The sequence below is a fragment of the Parasteatoda tepidariorum genome, chromosome 7 (genome assembly GCF_982258835.1).
Source record: "Parasteatoda tepidariorum strain Cologne lab strain chromosome 7, Ptep-v5.0, whole genome shotgun sequence".
Classification (NCBI taxonomy): domain Eukaryota; kingdom Metazoa; phylum Arthropoda; class Arachnida; order Araneae; family Theridiidae; genus Parasteatoda; species Parasteatoda tepidariorum.
Window position 1 is genome coordinate 1937135 of NC_141761.1, and position 15459 is coordinate 1952593.

General features: G+C 27.7%; 1 protein-coding gene across 4 annotated transcripts in view; it reads right to left on the reverse strand.

Moving 5' to 3' along the window:
- Window positions 1-6145: 6145 nt before the first annotated feature.
- The window catches only part of LOC107444683 (phosphatidylinositol 4-phosphate 5-kinase type-1 alpha), a 78418-nt gene continuing 69104 nt past the window's right edge, over window positions 6146-15459 (reverse strand). For 2 of the 4 annotated variants that reach the window (XM_087167014.1, XM_087167010.1), the window contains one exon: window positions 9974-10089. In XM_087167014.1, the coding sequence (XP_087023140.1) occupies window positions 10057-10089 (33 nt within the window). In that variant the 3' untranslated portion in view covers window positions 9974-10056. Of the gene's footprint in view, window positions 8098-9973; window positions 10090-15459 lie in introns of those variants that run through there. The other 2 variants (XR_015435027.1, XM_087167011.1) reach the window with 2 other exon arrangements.

Here is a 15459-nt window from a genome sequence, read left to right on the forward strand (position 1 = left end):
GAATTGTTTGTCTAGTTTTCTTTTTATATAATAACTGAATTCCCAATAAGGTATAAACAATGAACCGTACTCACATAAACACCCAAATTGAAACAATTTCTGCTAAAATAATTAAAATTCAATTCAAATAAAATAATTAATTCAAAGAATGTTAACCAAAAATCCAAATATTATGATTCTTCAAATACAAATAATTTTTAAAATAAACATTTTTATTTTTAGAAACTGGAATGTTCTGAACACACAAAAATCAGGACAACAAAGAACACTGTCTAATTATAAATTATACAAAATAAATTTTAAACTTAATATTTTTAACTTTAATCATTTTGTTTAAAAATTACTCAAGAAAATAACTATTAAAAAGGAAAACTCTATATTTTTATGAATTGCTAACGCATGATATTAAAATATAAGGCAGTATTTTAAAATAAGATTGAGGAAAAAGCCACAAAATAGTGATGAACCATAATTTGTTGAATTTGAAATTGAATGCAAATTCTTGAGATTACAGTATCATTTCCTTTCTGGTTTATTTCCAGGTATAAAACCAAGTACTCATTTCAACTCTATATGAACTTAAAAATCTACCAGGATTACCCACTTTTAATTTTAACTATTGAAATCATTTTCGTTAAAAACTTTCTTTATTGCTATTGTAACATTAAATTTACATGTATTCGTTTACAAGACCAAACTCTCTACGACAGCGATTCTATCTGCTATTGTAAATAGTCATTAGTACAGTTTTCGTGTAAATTTTTAAAAACATTTTGTGTTGGCTATCAAGGTTCCTACTCAATTTCAGAAAGAAAAAAAAAATTCCCTGACTTTTCCAGGTAAATTTCAATGAAAATCAATACCATATTTTATCCATACTACGAAATTTTTCATCAGAAAATTTTGATTCTTTTATTTGTAATGCCAAATACTAGATTTTCCGTGTATTTCAGTTTGTCTAAAATGTGAAATTTTTATAATAAATAATTGTAATCGATGTTAGAAATATTTAACTCGAAAACTGAGTATTGTTACTGACAATTTTAAGACTGGTTTTTTTCCAGGTATAGTGAAGGAATTTTCCAGGTTTTTGTAAAAAAAATTGTAATGTTCCCTGATTTTTGGAGTTGAAATAAAATTCCCTGACAATTCCAGGCTTTCCCTGATCCGAGGGAATCCTGGACTATGCGACCTGGTAATAAACAGGGTTCTAAAATCAAACGTTACATTTGCATCCTCTATTAGCGATCGCAACTCCACCTGGGGAGAAGAACGGCTCCATGTCTTGACTCCCCTTTCCTCCTCTTCTCAGTAATATAGGAATGTACAACGATATTTTCCCCTTTTCTTAATATTTTTCGAATTTAATTGTTCCAAATATTTTTTAAAAATTCCACGACGCTTTCTTCTTACTTATAGGTTTTTAATCTATTTGAAAATCAAGAGAGAAACTGACATACTTCCTTCTTCTATGACATTCCACACGCTAATGGTGAAAGCATCTTTACGCCACCTATAGGCCATTTCGATCGCTAATAGTTTAATTATTATTCTTTCGGATTGCGAATGTTCTCAGTAACAAAATATATGCATAAAAACTGAATTTCTGAGAGCGGTAAAATCTCTTTTTGGAATACCCTGTTAACATCAAGCTTTTTTTTTCTTTTTTAAATTATAAACTACTTTACATATTTTTATAATCAGAGGCTTACCTTTAATACCGAAAAAACCATTTATTTTTAATCAAATGAACACATTTCATTCTCCTACTTAAAAAAATAAAATTATATTGTCAGTTTAGTTCATTTTGCTCCAAGCATCCAAAACCCTCAGAACGCTACTGAGTAATTATATCAATCATTTCTATACAGGATTTGTTATAATCTAATAACTTATTATGATATACATCAAACTGATACACCCACCAATAAATGCTTGAGTTTCAATTCACGATTGTTTGAGAAAAAGTTTAGTTATAAATGTTCCAATATTTTCAACAAAAATAAAAAAATATATATATTTTTGCAACTTACAATAGCATTTTGGGTAACAAGATCAGTTAATATAAGAGTAAAAAATTGGGACAAAAATCTCCATTATTAGACTTTCAGTACTGAGTTAAGATTATTTTTTCTCTGAAGCAATAATTATTACAGTGCACACTTTTTGAGGCTGAGTATTTGAAAGATACTATGCAAATTTTATGTAAAAGCTTAGATAAAATTTGGCCTCCATAGAGAAATTATGTTTTAATCCGGTGCATCATTAGTAAAATAAATATTGCATTAAGTAATTCTTTTTTGCCAAAGGTGGTAGCAACGAATCTCAATCATAGTAAACTTAAATTTCTCAAACCAGGCAGATAATAATTAAAAAAAATTAGTATTAAAAATAAAAAGCTTATGTTGTTAAAATTTAAATTGAAAACTACAAAGAAATGGAATAAATTTCAATAGAGTTAAGCCTGCTATCAAGAAACAGAAAAAAAAAAATCTCTACTTTTGGCGATTTTCTCCCAATACAGCTTTTATACGAAACTCAGCAATTTCCCTCCATTTGTTTGCTTTTTAAAAATAAAATAATCAGCAGAATAACGAAGGATTTTTGCTACGGAGATGGACTGAACTATATAACAATGTCAGCAAACGACAATTTAAGATGGTTGTTGAAATAGTTTAGTAATATCCATTTGCCTTTGAGAAAATAAAATGGCATCCTTAGTAAATAAATTTTATAACGTAAAAACGGTTATCTTAATAAATTACATCTTTTATCACTAATTTTTAATTTGTTTTGTTTCCTGCAGATACCTGTTTTCACGATTAGAATATATATGTATAAGTATTTTTGTGGGTAAGGTTTTAAATTTCAGAAATGTAAATGTCTGTGCACAGAAAGTAACAAAGCATTATTGACAAACTTTTCATGAAAAACAGATACCTTACACCGATAATTCAAGAACCCTGTGGCAGAATTTTTTCGAGCTATCAGCAACAAAAAACTTCCTAACACTAATTATCTTTCTACGAGATACCTTTAATAACAACAACATATATGTTACTCATTTAAAGTAACAAAAGAGCTGTGCTTACAAACAAAAAAAACTAGATTTTTTCTTTTAATTGAACATGTAATCATTTTTTTTTCTAATATTATGGGTGATAATCTTGCATTTTGTTTGGGGGGGGGGCGAGTTCAAATTATTTCGTTCTTCGCCTTTTGTACAGTACCCTTTTAAATTATTAGGGACACATTAAATTTCTAAAAAATTGTCATTTCTCAGTGTCATAACTTTTTCAAAAATGAATCAATTTACATAAAAATTTCAGGATATCATGTTCAGGTCTTCTACTTTCACCTAAAAATTACTAATTTAATTTATCTCAATTTTTTGCAAAAATTTGCACATTTGAACAAAGCAATTTTTTTTTAAAAAAAATGTCAAGTTTGACAAGTTGCTACTTTGTAACAAAATTTTTTGTATAAAAATTATTATTTATGCATTAAAGTACAAGTCATTAACTTTAAAACGCGCTAAAGTAAATGACTTAACGTTTTTTTTTTGACCGAGATATGAGATTTCGAAAATTTTTTTGTCATTTATAGTGAAAACGAAATTATTGTGAATTCGAAAATTATTTAGTATTTATTCTTCAGCTTAAAGAGATCAACCTATTGACTATTTTCTGTTGAAAATTTGCTAGCTATTAAATATTTATTTGTTACGTAAGGTTCGCATAAGTTTATATTTATCACAGTTGAGATAAGTTTAACTTTTGTATTAAAATAGGTGGCAAAATAAAGTTAAATTTCTTAAAAATTTCTTGAGTCGTTTTTTAAAATTGGTATTGCAAATTTACAAATAATGTTCTTGTTTGCAATAATGTTTTAAATAAAAAAACTTAATTAATCCGAATAAGAAAGTTGCAAAAAAATAATACTAAATAATTTTCGAATTCACAATGACAAAACTATAAATGACAAAAAATTTTCAAAATCTCATATCTCGGACAAAAAAAATCGTAAAGTCATTTACTTTAGTCCGTTTTAAGGCTAATGACTTGTACTTTAATGTGCAAATAATAATTTTTATGCAAAAAATTTTGTTACAAAGTAGCAACTTGTCAGATTTGACATTTTTTTTAAAAAAAAACTGCTTTGTTCAAACGTGCACTTTTTTGCAAAAAATTGAGAAAAATTAAATTAATAATTTTTAGGTGAAAGTAGAAGACCTGAACATGATATCCTGAAATTTTTATGAAAATTGATTCATTTTTAAAAAAGTTATGACATTTTCTTAGAAATTTTAAGTGTCCCTGATAATTTGGAAGGGTACTGTAAATAATCATCACAATAAAAATAAAAAAAAACCTAAAAATCATGAAATCGGCAGTAGTAATTGCCGATAAAAAGATCGACGACGAAATCAATACTTGATCAGAGGTTATGGAGAAATCAAAAGCAATAACTGCCAAAAATACGATAGAATTATATAATACTCAACATCATGATTAGACTTTTCAAGATTGTTTGAAATATATTGGGATATTTATAAATACCAAAAACACAATCGAAACATTACATCGATTTAGGATACTATCGCTGTAAATTGAGAGCGTGAAAAAAAGATTATCTAAATGCATGATTCAAATATTATGTGTAAATTTCTGTAGAAAAGACAAGTAATTTCTTTTTACTTTTCAAAAAAAGAAAAATCTTTCTGCAAGAACTATGTAACATTCCGCTAAAATGTAGCCGTGTCACTGCGAATCTGCCACGGGGTTCAGGAGTTTTTTGGTATAAAACATTAAAAATTTTTTTATTAACATGATTTTAAATTGATACTTGAACCACTTGTTGCTAACTATTTGAGCACTTTAGTTTTTTTTTAATGCAGAATCAATTATTGATCACTACTCATATGAACTGAAACCCACATATTTGCCTTAATTATACCCCCCAAAATGATTTAATACACATAAAACTTCTTATTGTTTGGTTACTTAATGGAAATGAGAAATTATAAAATTTTCTTGATCTCTGTAAGTAACATTTATACATAAGTTTAATACACAACGTTAAGTATTATACATAATGTTTTCAATTAATAAAATTACTCATTACAAAACAAACCTGTTATAATTGGCAACATAATAGGGGAATTATAGGCATTAAATTTCTTTTAAACAAAATTGACGATAAATTAAAGAAAAGAAATTACTAACTCGAACTCAAATGAAGGCTTTGATAAATTCAACCTCGTAATAATGAACCAGTGGAAGATATAATGATTTACAATTTCACCATATGGAAGAAGAAAAAAATCTTAAAAATAAGAAATCAGAATGCAAACAGATGTGAAAAAAAATTACATTATTAAAAATAAGAAAGTCAAGTAGTATTTTCGTGCAAATTGCAATTTTTAATTGCCAATTTTAATATTTATTCAACCTATGATAACCGTTAATTTTGGCTAATCATAAAGTTAACCTTTTTTTCTTTTCTTTTTTTGTTAAAGTAGCTTACTTTAAAAGACACTATAGCTACTCTCCCACAAAAACCAAATTTCCTCAGATTTCAAAGGTAAAATTTCTCAACATTATTTCAGAATTCAGTAACATAAATCTGTGCAATTTTAATTGCAATTTAAAAATTTACATACACATTTAATAAGAATTTAAATTAAAGCAAAAAAAAAAAAGAATTATCTTCAATCTGAATTTATTAATAGTTTATAATATATATATTTCACAACGAAAAAAAAAAAAGAACTGCAATTCATGTTCAATGAATTTAGTACAGTCAAACCCCGCTGTAGTAAACCTTCAAGGGTGACTGATTAAAATTGAAAACGCTGTAGTAAACCTTCAACATTATAACCGGGAGTTCACAAAAGCTGCAAACAATTTTAACTAATTTTTCCGAACTGTTCCCTTTTATTACGCATTATTTAAATAAATGATGCATAAAAAGAAATACAAAAATGATTTAAAAAAAAACAATGTGTAGTAATACAAAATGTGATAGCTTTAATTTTTTATGGCTCTTTCATACGCTATGGACTGACAATGCGCCGAAATAGAATGGGGTTGAATTAATTGTGAAAACGTTGAATAGAACAATCTGAACTGTATCTTTTTGCAAAATTCGAAGAGAAAATAAACATAGTAAAGGAAAAATATCATTTTCAAAAGGGAAAATTAAGCACTTTTTAAAAACACCCCATGAAAAAAAGCACCTTTAAGGGTTTTTAAGAAATGAAAATCAAAAATAAGCACGTTGAAGCACTTTTTAAAAACGCTACGCAAAAAATTTCAAAATTACCAAAAAAATGAAGAAAAAATTCAATCTAGGATAGAAAAAATTTAATAATATCCAACAGGACAACATTTTGATCACTATATCTGGAGTTTACTATAGCGGGGTTAGACTGTATAACAGTGATTCTCAACCTTTTTTTTGTTGCGGCACACTTTTAACGATTTCGAAATTTGACGGCACACAATGAAACAAATTAGATTAAAAGTTGTTTAATTACCTATTTTACACGGTGTTAAATAGTTTGTGATAATAATTTTGAATGTGACATAAAATAATATGTACTACAAAAGCACATTTATTAAGGGATTAATTATTTTTTTCGACCAATTTTTTATTAGTTCGACACAGTTATTTATTTTTTGCTAGTTTAATTGTTTGCTTGTTTTCTATAATTATTAACTATTATTTTTTTGTGATTTTTTTGTTAACTAGCTTTTTTGCTAATTATTAATTGTTAGCTTAATTTTTGTTAGTTATCTTTTGTTAATTTGTTTTTTATATATCTGATTTTTTAGTTATCCTTTGTTAGTTTGTTTATTAATTGCATAGCTTACTTTTATGATTAGCTCTTACAACATTTTTTAAAATTAAGTGTCATATACAATTTAAACACTTCCATCTTATTTTAAGATTGTCTGGTAACAATCGCCGACAAAGATGTTCACGCTGTTAAAGCGTGGAAAAACTATAAAAAGTATATATATATACACTTTTCTTTAATTTAAGCTTTACTCATAATAAAAAAAAAGCATTATAATTTTTACTGTATCATTTCTAATATTTGGCGGCACATTTTAAGAATTTAGCGGCACACAAAAGTGCCGCGGCACAGTGGTTGAGAATCACTGCTGTATAACATTGATGTCAAAGAAAAATAAGAACACAGCAGTATAAGCTAATGATTCAGATAAAAAAATTTTTTTTTTTGAAGCCTAATAAATCATAGACATCACTCTGTGTTAAATTGTCTGTTAAGTACTATTGCATGCAAATACTCAGGAGCAGACTATACATGTCTCAAAATTTCAGTTTTTATATGCTTAGCCATCTTGAGAAATATATATAAATTTACAATGCGAAAAAAAGGGGGGGGGGGAGAAGAACATCCGAATAACTTTTTGATCTAATGATCTGATTTTCACGCATTAGGACAAATGGTTCCTATGGCTGACCTCAATTATTCTAATTAAATAGTGCAGATCTATTTTGAGGGAAATTTTTGTCAGTGATTTCACAACTTAAAATATCGTCTTCACTAATTAACTAGGATAATTGACGTCACCCCTCCTGAAAGCCAATTAAGATAGATTCTAAGAATGTGAAAATCAAAAGTCATTCGTGCTCTCAGCCTCCCGCCCCCCTTTTTTTGCACACTGCACACAAGAAAACAAATATTTCACAGTAACCAACAATACTTTTGACAGCAAATCTTCAACAGCATAAAATAAATAAATTAACATTTCTCAGAACAAAATAAATTGTAGAGGGGAAAAATATGTCTTAATAAAGGCACTAATACTTCATATTTCTATCTGTTTTCCACATCAAAGATTAGAGACATTCACTAATTAGTAAACAACAGACAGAAAAGAGAAAAGTAGAGATAGAGAGCACACGTAGCACCCAGAGCACCAGGTTGTTGTTGTTGTTTAGAAGATTATGTGGAGAGAGAGAGAGAGACAGCAAGCACTTACTATTGTATGCATCAGTGATGACTGGTTTAAACAAGTGTCTATGGAACAGCATGTGTGTGTGTGTGTCACGCTAGAGGCGTGTCTAGAAAAATAGAAAAAGAAATAAGCCAAAAGAAAACACGGCATGTTATATAAAAAGCCAAATAAAAAAAAAAGGTTTTTAATATAATACAGGGTGCGTAGACAGATTTTTTAACAAAAAATAAACACTTTTCAAGAACTTAAATATTTTCAATTGATTGCAAAAAAAAAATCAGAATTAGGTAGTAATAAAAATTATTTTTGCTTATCGTTTAAAGTTCTTAATTTATGATCATAAAATTAAACATTTTCCAAAAACTTTATATAATCATGATAAAATAACCCTAGCAACAATTATATCTTGGCCCCAGTTGGGCTAAAAATTGGCTCGATTCGGTTCCCATATGAACCTGCTCCGAGGGATCCATATTGGGACGTCTAGATTTTCCAATATGGGTCCTATGCAGAGCCAATGTCGGCCTTTGTCGTGCCAATATAGAGCCTATATTGGCTGAATAATGATTATAAAATATCAGGTGAACCTGACAAATCCATAAAGGGCTGATATTGGTTTAAAAGTAGCAGTAAAATATCGGGTGAATCGGACAATTCTAAATAGGGCCCGTATCGGCCCTTTGAACCCTTATCGACCTAAGATTCGTGAATATTGGTCCAATCAGGGCCCAAGTTATTTTGCTGCTAGGAAACTAGTTTCTGTTAAATATTGCAGAGAAAATCGTGCATTTTCTTTTTGTAATTTAGAACCACAATTGACACCGCAAAGAAAAAATATCATTTTAAAAGATAGAAAATTAAGTATTTTTTATAAAAACCGAATAAAAAAAGCACCTTTTGGGGCTCTTAAAAAACGTAAATAAAAAATAAGCACTTTTTTAAAATGCTACACACCTTGTAATAATAATGAAAGAAAAGCAAAGAGGCATGTTAGTTAGCTCCCGCATAGCCGTTTACCCACACTTTAGAAAATAAGTACATTTTGCTTAGCTTTTTTAAATCACACTGAGTAATAATCATGCACACTGTTTGTGAGGAAAAAGTCATACTTTTCACTGTATGTCTCTCTATAAATAAATATCATGTATCACACTGGTAGAGAGATTATTATTTAATAAAAGAAAGTGATTATTTTATTAGAAAAGTAAATGAAGAGTTTGAAATAAAATTATCAGTTAGGAAATGTTTAGTCAGCTTATTTGTAAGAGCAGTGATAACAAGTCTTTTCCTCCCCCCAAAAATTGTTTTGCTACTTTAGATAAAAATTAAACTATCAATTAGTGCACCTCAATTTCATAAAATATATTTCAATCCCTTTAAAGGCAAAAGTTAGCTTAAAAAATAATTATCAGAAGTGCAAACTTTTTAAACTAACCAGAAATATAACATAGAAATACACGCAATTAGCATAATTTTAAAATGCATATACGTGAATAACCGAAATGAAGAGAATGTAGACTTCCACCGGTGAATGTCAAAAGTATTTGATTCATTCCTTGATATTATTAAACATATTTTAATATCTGCTGAGGATAAATATCAGTGTTACTTGGAATCAATTTTTTTTTTTTTATCAATTTAGAACAAGCCCTTTTATCATCCTATATTTGAACCATTTAAACTTTTTGCTTATAGCATTTCAGATTTGTTATTGCTTTGTTGTATCCAATTATTTTTAGAATTGTTGAGAAAAAAATTATTTAGAATTGTGTAGGAAATAATTAAGATCAGTTGCAAACAAAATTTCATAGCTCTTAGTAGTCAGGGGGGGGGGGGGATTCACCAAATTATTGCGAAAATTCTTTAAAACTAATTTTTACTACTCAATCGTACTCATAACTAATAAAACATAATAATTGCAGAAAAATCTTATTAGTTGGCACTCCAGAATTCCATAAAAAACAATAATAATAAAATGAACAGAAAACAAAACAAGTAATCTTTATTGAGGTTTAAAATCAAAGCATTATTACAAATATGCAAAGTATTTAGATAGATTAATTCCTCAGACTGCAAAATCTTGTTTCGTGCAAATCCCCTGCAAAAGAAAAAGAAATTACAAATATAAGTAGAAAAGACTACAACTACATTTGTAACTATTTTTTGCTTTTATAAATTAATTGCTTTTCTGATAGCAAGCAGAGTATTTTAACTCAAACCATGTTTTTTTAATTTATGTTCAAAATGGGTCAGTCATATGGTAAATTTAGTATATGGACATCCTGTTTATTGACTGTAAGGAAAAAAATAACCCTGTTTCAGATTTAAGCGAATATTGTGTGTGACGTAATAGACAACAAGTTATAACCAAATAATAAAGAGGTTTATTATAGCTCTGCACCAAATGTCACACTAAATAGATTTCAATATATGAAGTTTTTAAATGTTATATTGTACAATATTAATTTAAATTAATGCATTGTGTAATGCATATATCCTATTTTTAGTAGAATCAATAAAAAAAGAGCGCTATTTTTAAGGAGGACACTAATAGTGATCAATAATACAATACAAATTAGGTAAACATTTTTACCATTTTACTCAAGAAGGGTTGCCACTCAAATCTGGAAGAAAAAATTCCCTTTACATATTATACACACTATATTAAGAGGAAACAATAATTACAGTGTTCTTGTGTGAGCTATATTGGCATAACTATATTTATTAGTTTTAATTGCTTGAAAAACTTGGATTGGCAATTTTTTGATTCATCGGAAATAACCATTTACTGAGATCTGTACGTTTCCCGACGTATCATGAACAGCGAAGTTCACATGCGCGATGTCGAACATTGTACCCGATAGTACATCAAGTGCGCGCAAAGAGCATTTCTCCCGATTCTGACATAGATGTCTGCAAGTTCATGCAAAGAGAATTTCCAGCCGTAGGTGTAGAGTGTGGCAATGAGTATAGTTGAACTATAATAGTTTTAATTGCTCGAAAAACAGTTGAACATACTTAAATAATGCTATAGTAAATGAAATAATTTAGTATAGCTGAAATATCATCCTTGAATATCCCATAGATTATGCTTCGAGTGGTCACCATTTTTTAAAAAACAAAATTCCCTGTTATTTAAGGTGATTTTCAAATTCCCTGTATTTTCCAGTTTTTCTCTATTCTCCCAGTGGAGTGGCAACCCTGTCTAAGGCAAGAATCACCCATGCTACCAGTGTGGTACATCAATGAAATAGCATTTCCTATTTGCACATAAGTGAAAAATCAACCCCCCTTTTTTTAAAACTAGTAGGAAAAACTGTTTTTTGTACTAATGCTAAATTATATATATCAACAAGCTTGATGACATAAGGGGCAAAAACTAGCCTTTCGATAACTCGAATTTTTAACTTAACTCTAATAAATTTGATTATCACAATGTTAAAAATCTTGTATAGCTTATAAAATATAACACTGAAAACTTTACATTACTTTTTAATATATAATTTCAACCACAGGAATGGAATTAATTGCTGAATATGTTTATAATTATTGAAAAACAACTATACTAATGTGAACAATCGAATAAAAGTTAGTTTATGTCTCAGATAGAGATTCATAAAATTTTCTCTTAAAGCAAGCTTTAATGTTTCGTAAATAATTTGTTTTTAGTTCTTTTTTTTCATTTTAAACAAAATTAAAAATAAGACCAAAGGCAGACATCCAATTGCAGACGATTAAAAAAAAAATGTACATTTCAATGATATAAAGAAAATAAAAGTTTGATTTAAAAATATTTTGTATTATACCTATAAAGTTACAAAAGTCATTTGTACATTTAAAAGCTTATTTAAATATATTAAAAGGTAATTAATTTGTGAAATTTAAGATAGTTACAAAATACATTTAAAAGTTTAGTTAAATAAATTAAATAGTACTTACTAAAATAATGGAAATGCTTCTTAAAACTCATAGCTGATGAAACGACTTTATGAAAGCGAACAATCTTTCACACGAAAGGGTTTGTGACAACAGTGTGCATTTATTTGTGTCACAGCTGAAAGGTCTTCCTTCTTAATTTACAAGATTTTTAAAACAAATAATGTTACCATATATAGTATTAAATTATTTACAAGACCCCTAAAATATTTATAGGGATGGGGGAAATCAAGATAAACATTTAACAACCTCATATACAAAATTGTTTTATTTCTAACTCTTGACAAAATTTAATTATTTCATCCTACATAAAAAAAAAGGAAATTTTAGAAGAACAAGTCCATTTCAGTTGAAGATAACTGGAAGAGCTTTAATTGCTCTATACCTGACATAGTGTGTTTGAAAAATGCCAATCTAAATCTTGCCATTTGGGGAAGTTTGTTTCAATTGCTGCCATTAAATATTAAAGCTTAATATAAAATTAAAAAACACACTTTTATTGATATGTAATTCCTCTTTTTATAATTAGATGGCATTTAAAACTGGGTACTGTGCAAAGCTACAATAGTCTCAAAAATAATAATCTACAAGAAATGTTAAGTTACTATAAAAAAATAAGGGTTTTAAACGGGATGCTTAGTATTCTACATTCAGGTGCAGAATCACGCACTCACAAAAAACGTGATTTCTAAGAAAAAGTGATAAATCCAAGAAAAATAAATAATTAAAAATGTTCAATAAAAAATAGGCTATTCACCATATTATGAAATGAACATTGTCAGCAATGCTAGGGAAAACTAATATTGTTTTAAGAGTGAACAGCTATACTAATACATTTTTTCATATTTCCTAAGAAATAATAAAAGAATCATTTCATATCTTCGGAATTGCCTAGATCATGCGATTTACCATATTTATCAATAAAGCTTTTAGTGATTTGAGGGACCGACATATTACAAAAGGAAAATAATGTTTTTAACGACACTATGCTAAAAAATTTAGCAATACATTTGTAGCTTGTGATAATTATTTAGGTTATTATATGGAATAATTACACAAAATTTTATAAGCATAGCTTTATTAATAAAAACATTGGCATTTTTAAAAAAAACTAATTTTTTTTTTGTCTTACAATTTTTTTTGCTGTAACTTTAAAAATAATCGATAAAAGTAAACAAAAATTTGAGAATTTTATAATACAAAAATATTGCATTAAAATTTAAGAAAAAAAGTGATACGAACTGTGCAAGTTAATAGTAATTAATGTCGTTTTTCTACACCATGCTGTGTAGGAAAAAAGTTAGAATTTTTTTCTTCCCTTTTTTACTTTTGTAGCAAATCATAGTTGGCAACGAATAAAAAAAGTCATATTTGAATATTTTAAAAAGTTTCAAGCAATTTTCTAAGTAGTTTTTGCATTTTTTAAAAGAAATTCAAAAGGATAAAATGTTTTCTACGAATATTATTTTGTATCATAAGACAAAACTAAATAACAAATTATAATATCTTCATGGCTTATACCATAGACAGGAAAAAATTCCAGTAGATTTCACAAAATACAAATTTCATTATAATTGTTACATAAGGTACTAAAAATTTTACGCGTAAGGAATTTCAGGGATTTTTAGCCATCAAAAAAGAAAAACTGCAATATTTTCCAGTCATGATAGGCATTAAATATGCTTGAAATGTTGTGCATTATGTTTACTCACAATATTGAATAGTAATAGGCATTTAATTCATAAAAAATAAATATCTTTTAATCAATTTTAAAAGAGAATTCTGAATAAAAAAATAAACATTTTTGAACAACAACAAAGTTTCTAACTGATTTCTATAAATGAGGCTCGTTTCATTATATATTAGTAATATACTTAGTTAAATATTCAAGCAAACAATAATCGTGCAAAAGTTCTATTTCAATAGGGATTTCTTTTTAGGAAATTTGCTTCATTTAAGACAATTTTCTAAAATGTACAAAACCAGGAGAATTTTTAAAACACCAGTAGAACAGGAGAAACTAACAAAATCCAGTAGTCTACTGGAAAATCTAGTAGAGTTGGCAGCTATATATCTATACAATACCATGTGATATCTTTTAGTCATACTTGTAGTCAGACATGGCAGGGCTCCCAGGAGCAACGTGTGTGATTGAACATTCTCTTGCTGAAACAAGATAATGCTCAATCCCACACAGCACCATCCTTCTGTGCCCCCCCCCCCCCGATATGTTACTGAACAAGCATATTCTAAGACTATCTAGGATATCTTATTATTATTCATAGGACATTATACATATTTTTAATGCAGATATTTTGTATTTTTAAATGACTTTCACCAATTGCTATTTTTTTAAGACTCAGTTCATACACTAGTGCAGGGATGGCGAACCAATGGCACGCGTGCCATTTATGGCACGAGACACAATATTTTGGGCACGCCACCGATCACAATTGTTATTACACTATGAATTGTTATTACACCATGAAGCATATGAAACAATTAAATTAAAATTCACAAAAACGAACAAAATAAGCAATTATTAATACAAAAATTAACAATTAATGCTAAAAAACAATTAATAACCATAAAAAGCAAGCTAACAATAAATAACTAGCAAAGAAAAAATAACAGTCCTGCTTAAACTAACATCTTACAACCTAATATAAGTTATTTGTAATCTAATCTGCAACAACAGAAGTCACACTGAAGTTGTTTTAAGACATGGCAAAATGTTTTTTTTTTTCAATGTAAATAAAGAGTTTTGATTTGATAGCATTTAGTATTATTATTTATCCAATAATCACGAAGTCAAAATTATTTGACGGCACGTCTATGACCTCATTAAACAATTTTTTAGAAAAAATGGCATGTTGGTGTATAAAGGTTCGCCACCCCTGCACTAGTGTATCCATACTTTGCTAATTATATGTGCTATTTTAGTATTTCTAAAATAAAAATAAAAAACTCTGTTATGAGAAACGTTTTATTTAAATTTAAAAAAAAAATTTAAAATTTCACAACAAATATTTTTCTTTTTACAATGAGTGACAAAAAATACAATTTAAATCATAAATAAAATAAAAGGTACAAATTTCTGAAGGAATCTCTAACATCATTTAAAAATGATACTGTAGACATTTTTAAGCATCTTATGCAGTTTTGTATACCTGTTATTGCATAAATGTGATTGGTATTGCAGTTTTCTGCATACCTGTTATTGGCATGAAGAGAGATTTATTTTAAAAGCTAAGAAATGACGTCATTACTTTAAAAAGAGCCTTTTCTTTTTAACAATTTTTTTAAACAGAATCCAAAATACTTTTTATATAAATTTTAATCAACATATTTTTATATATAGCAGAAGATAAATACTGTTATATAAAACCTGAACTTTTTTTTAAAATGTGAATCGAAAATATGCACTAAAAAATAATTTATTAATTTATGAAAAATAATGTTTTCTATTCTTAAAAATTCAATAAATAGAAAATATATTTCGTTCTCAAACAAATTTAATGCACTTACTCAC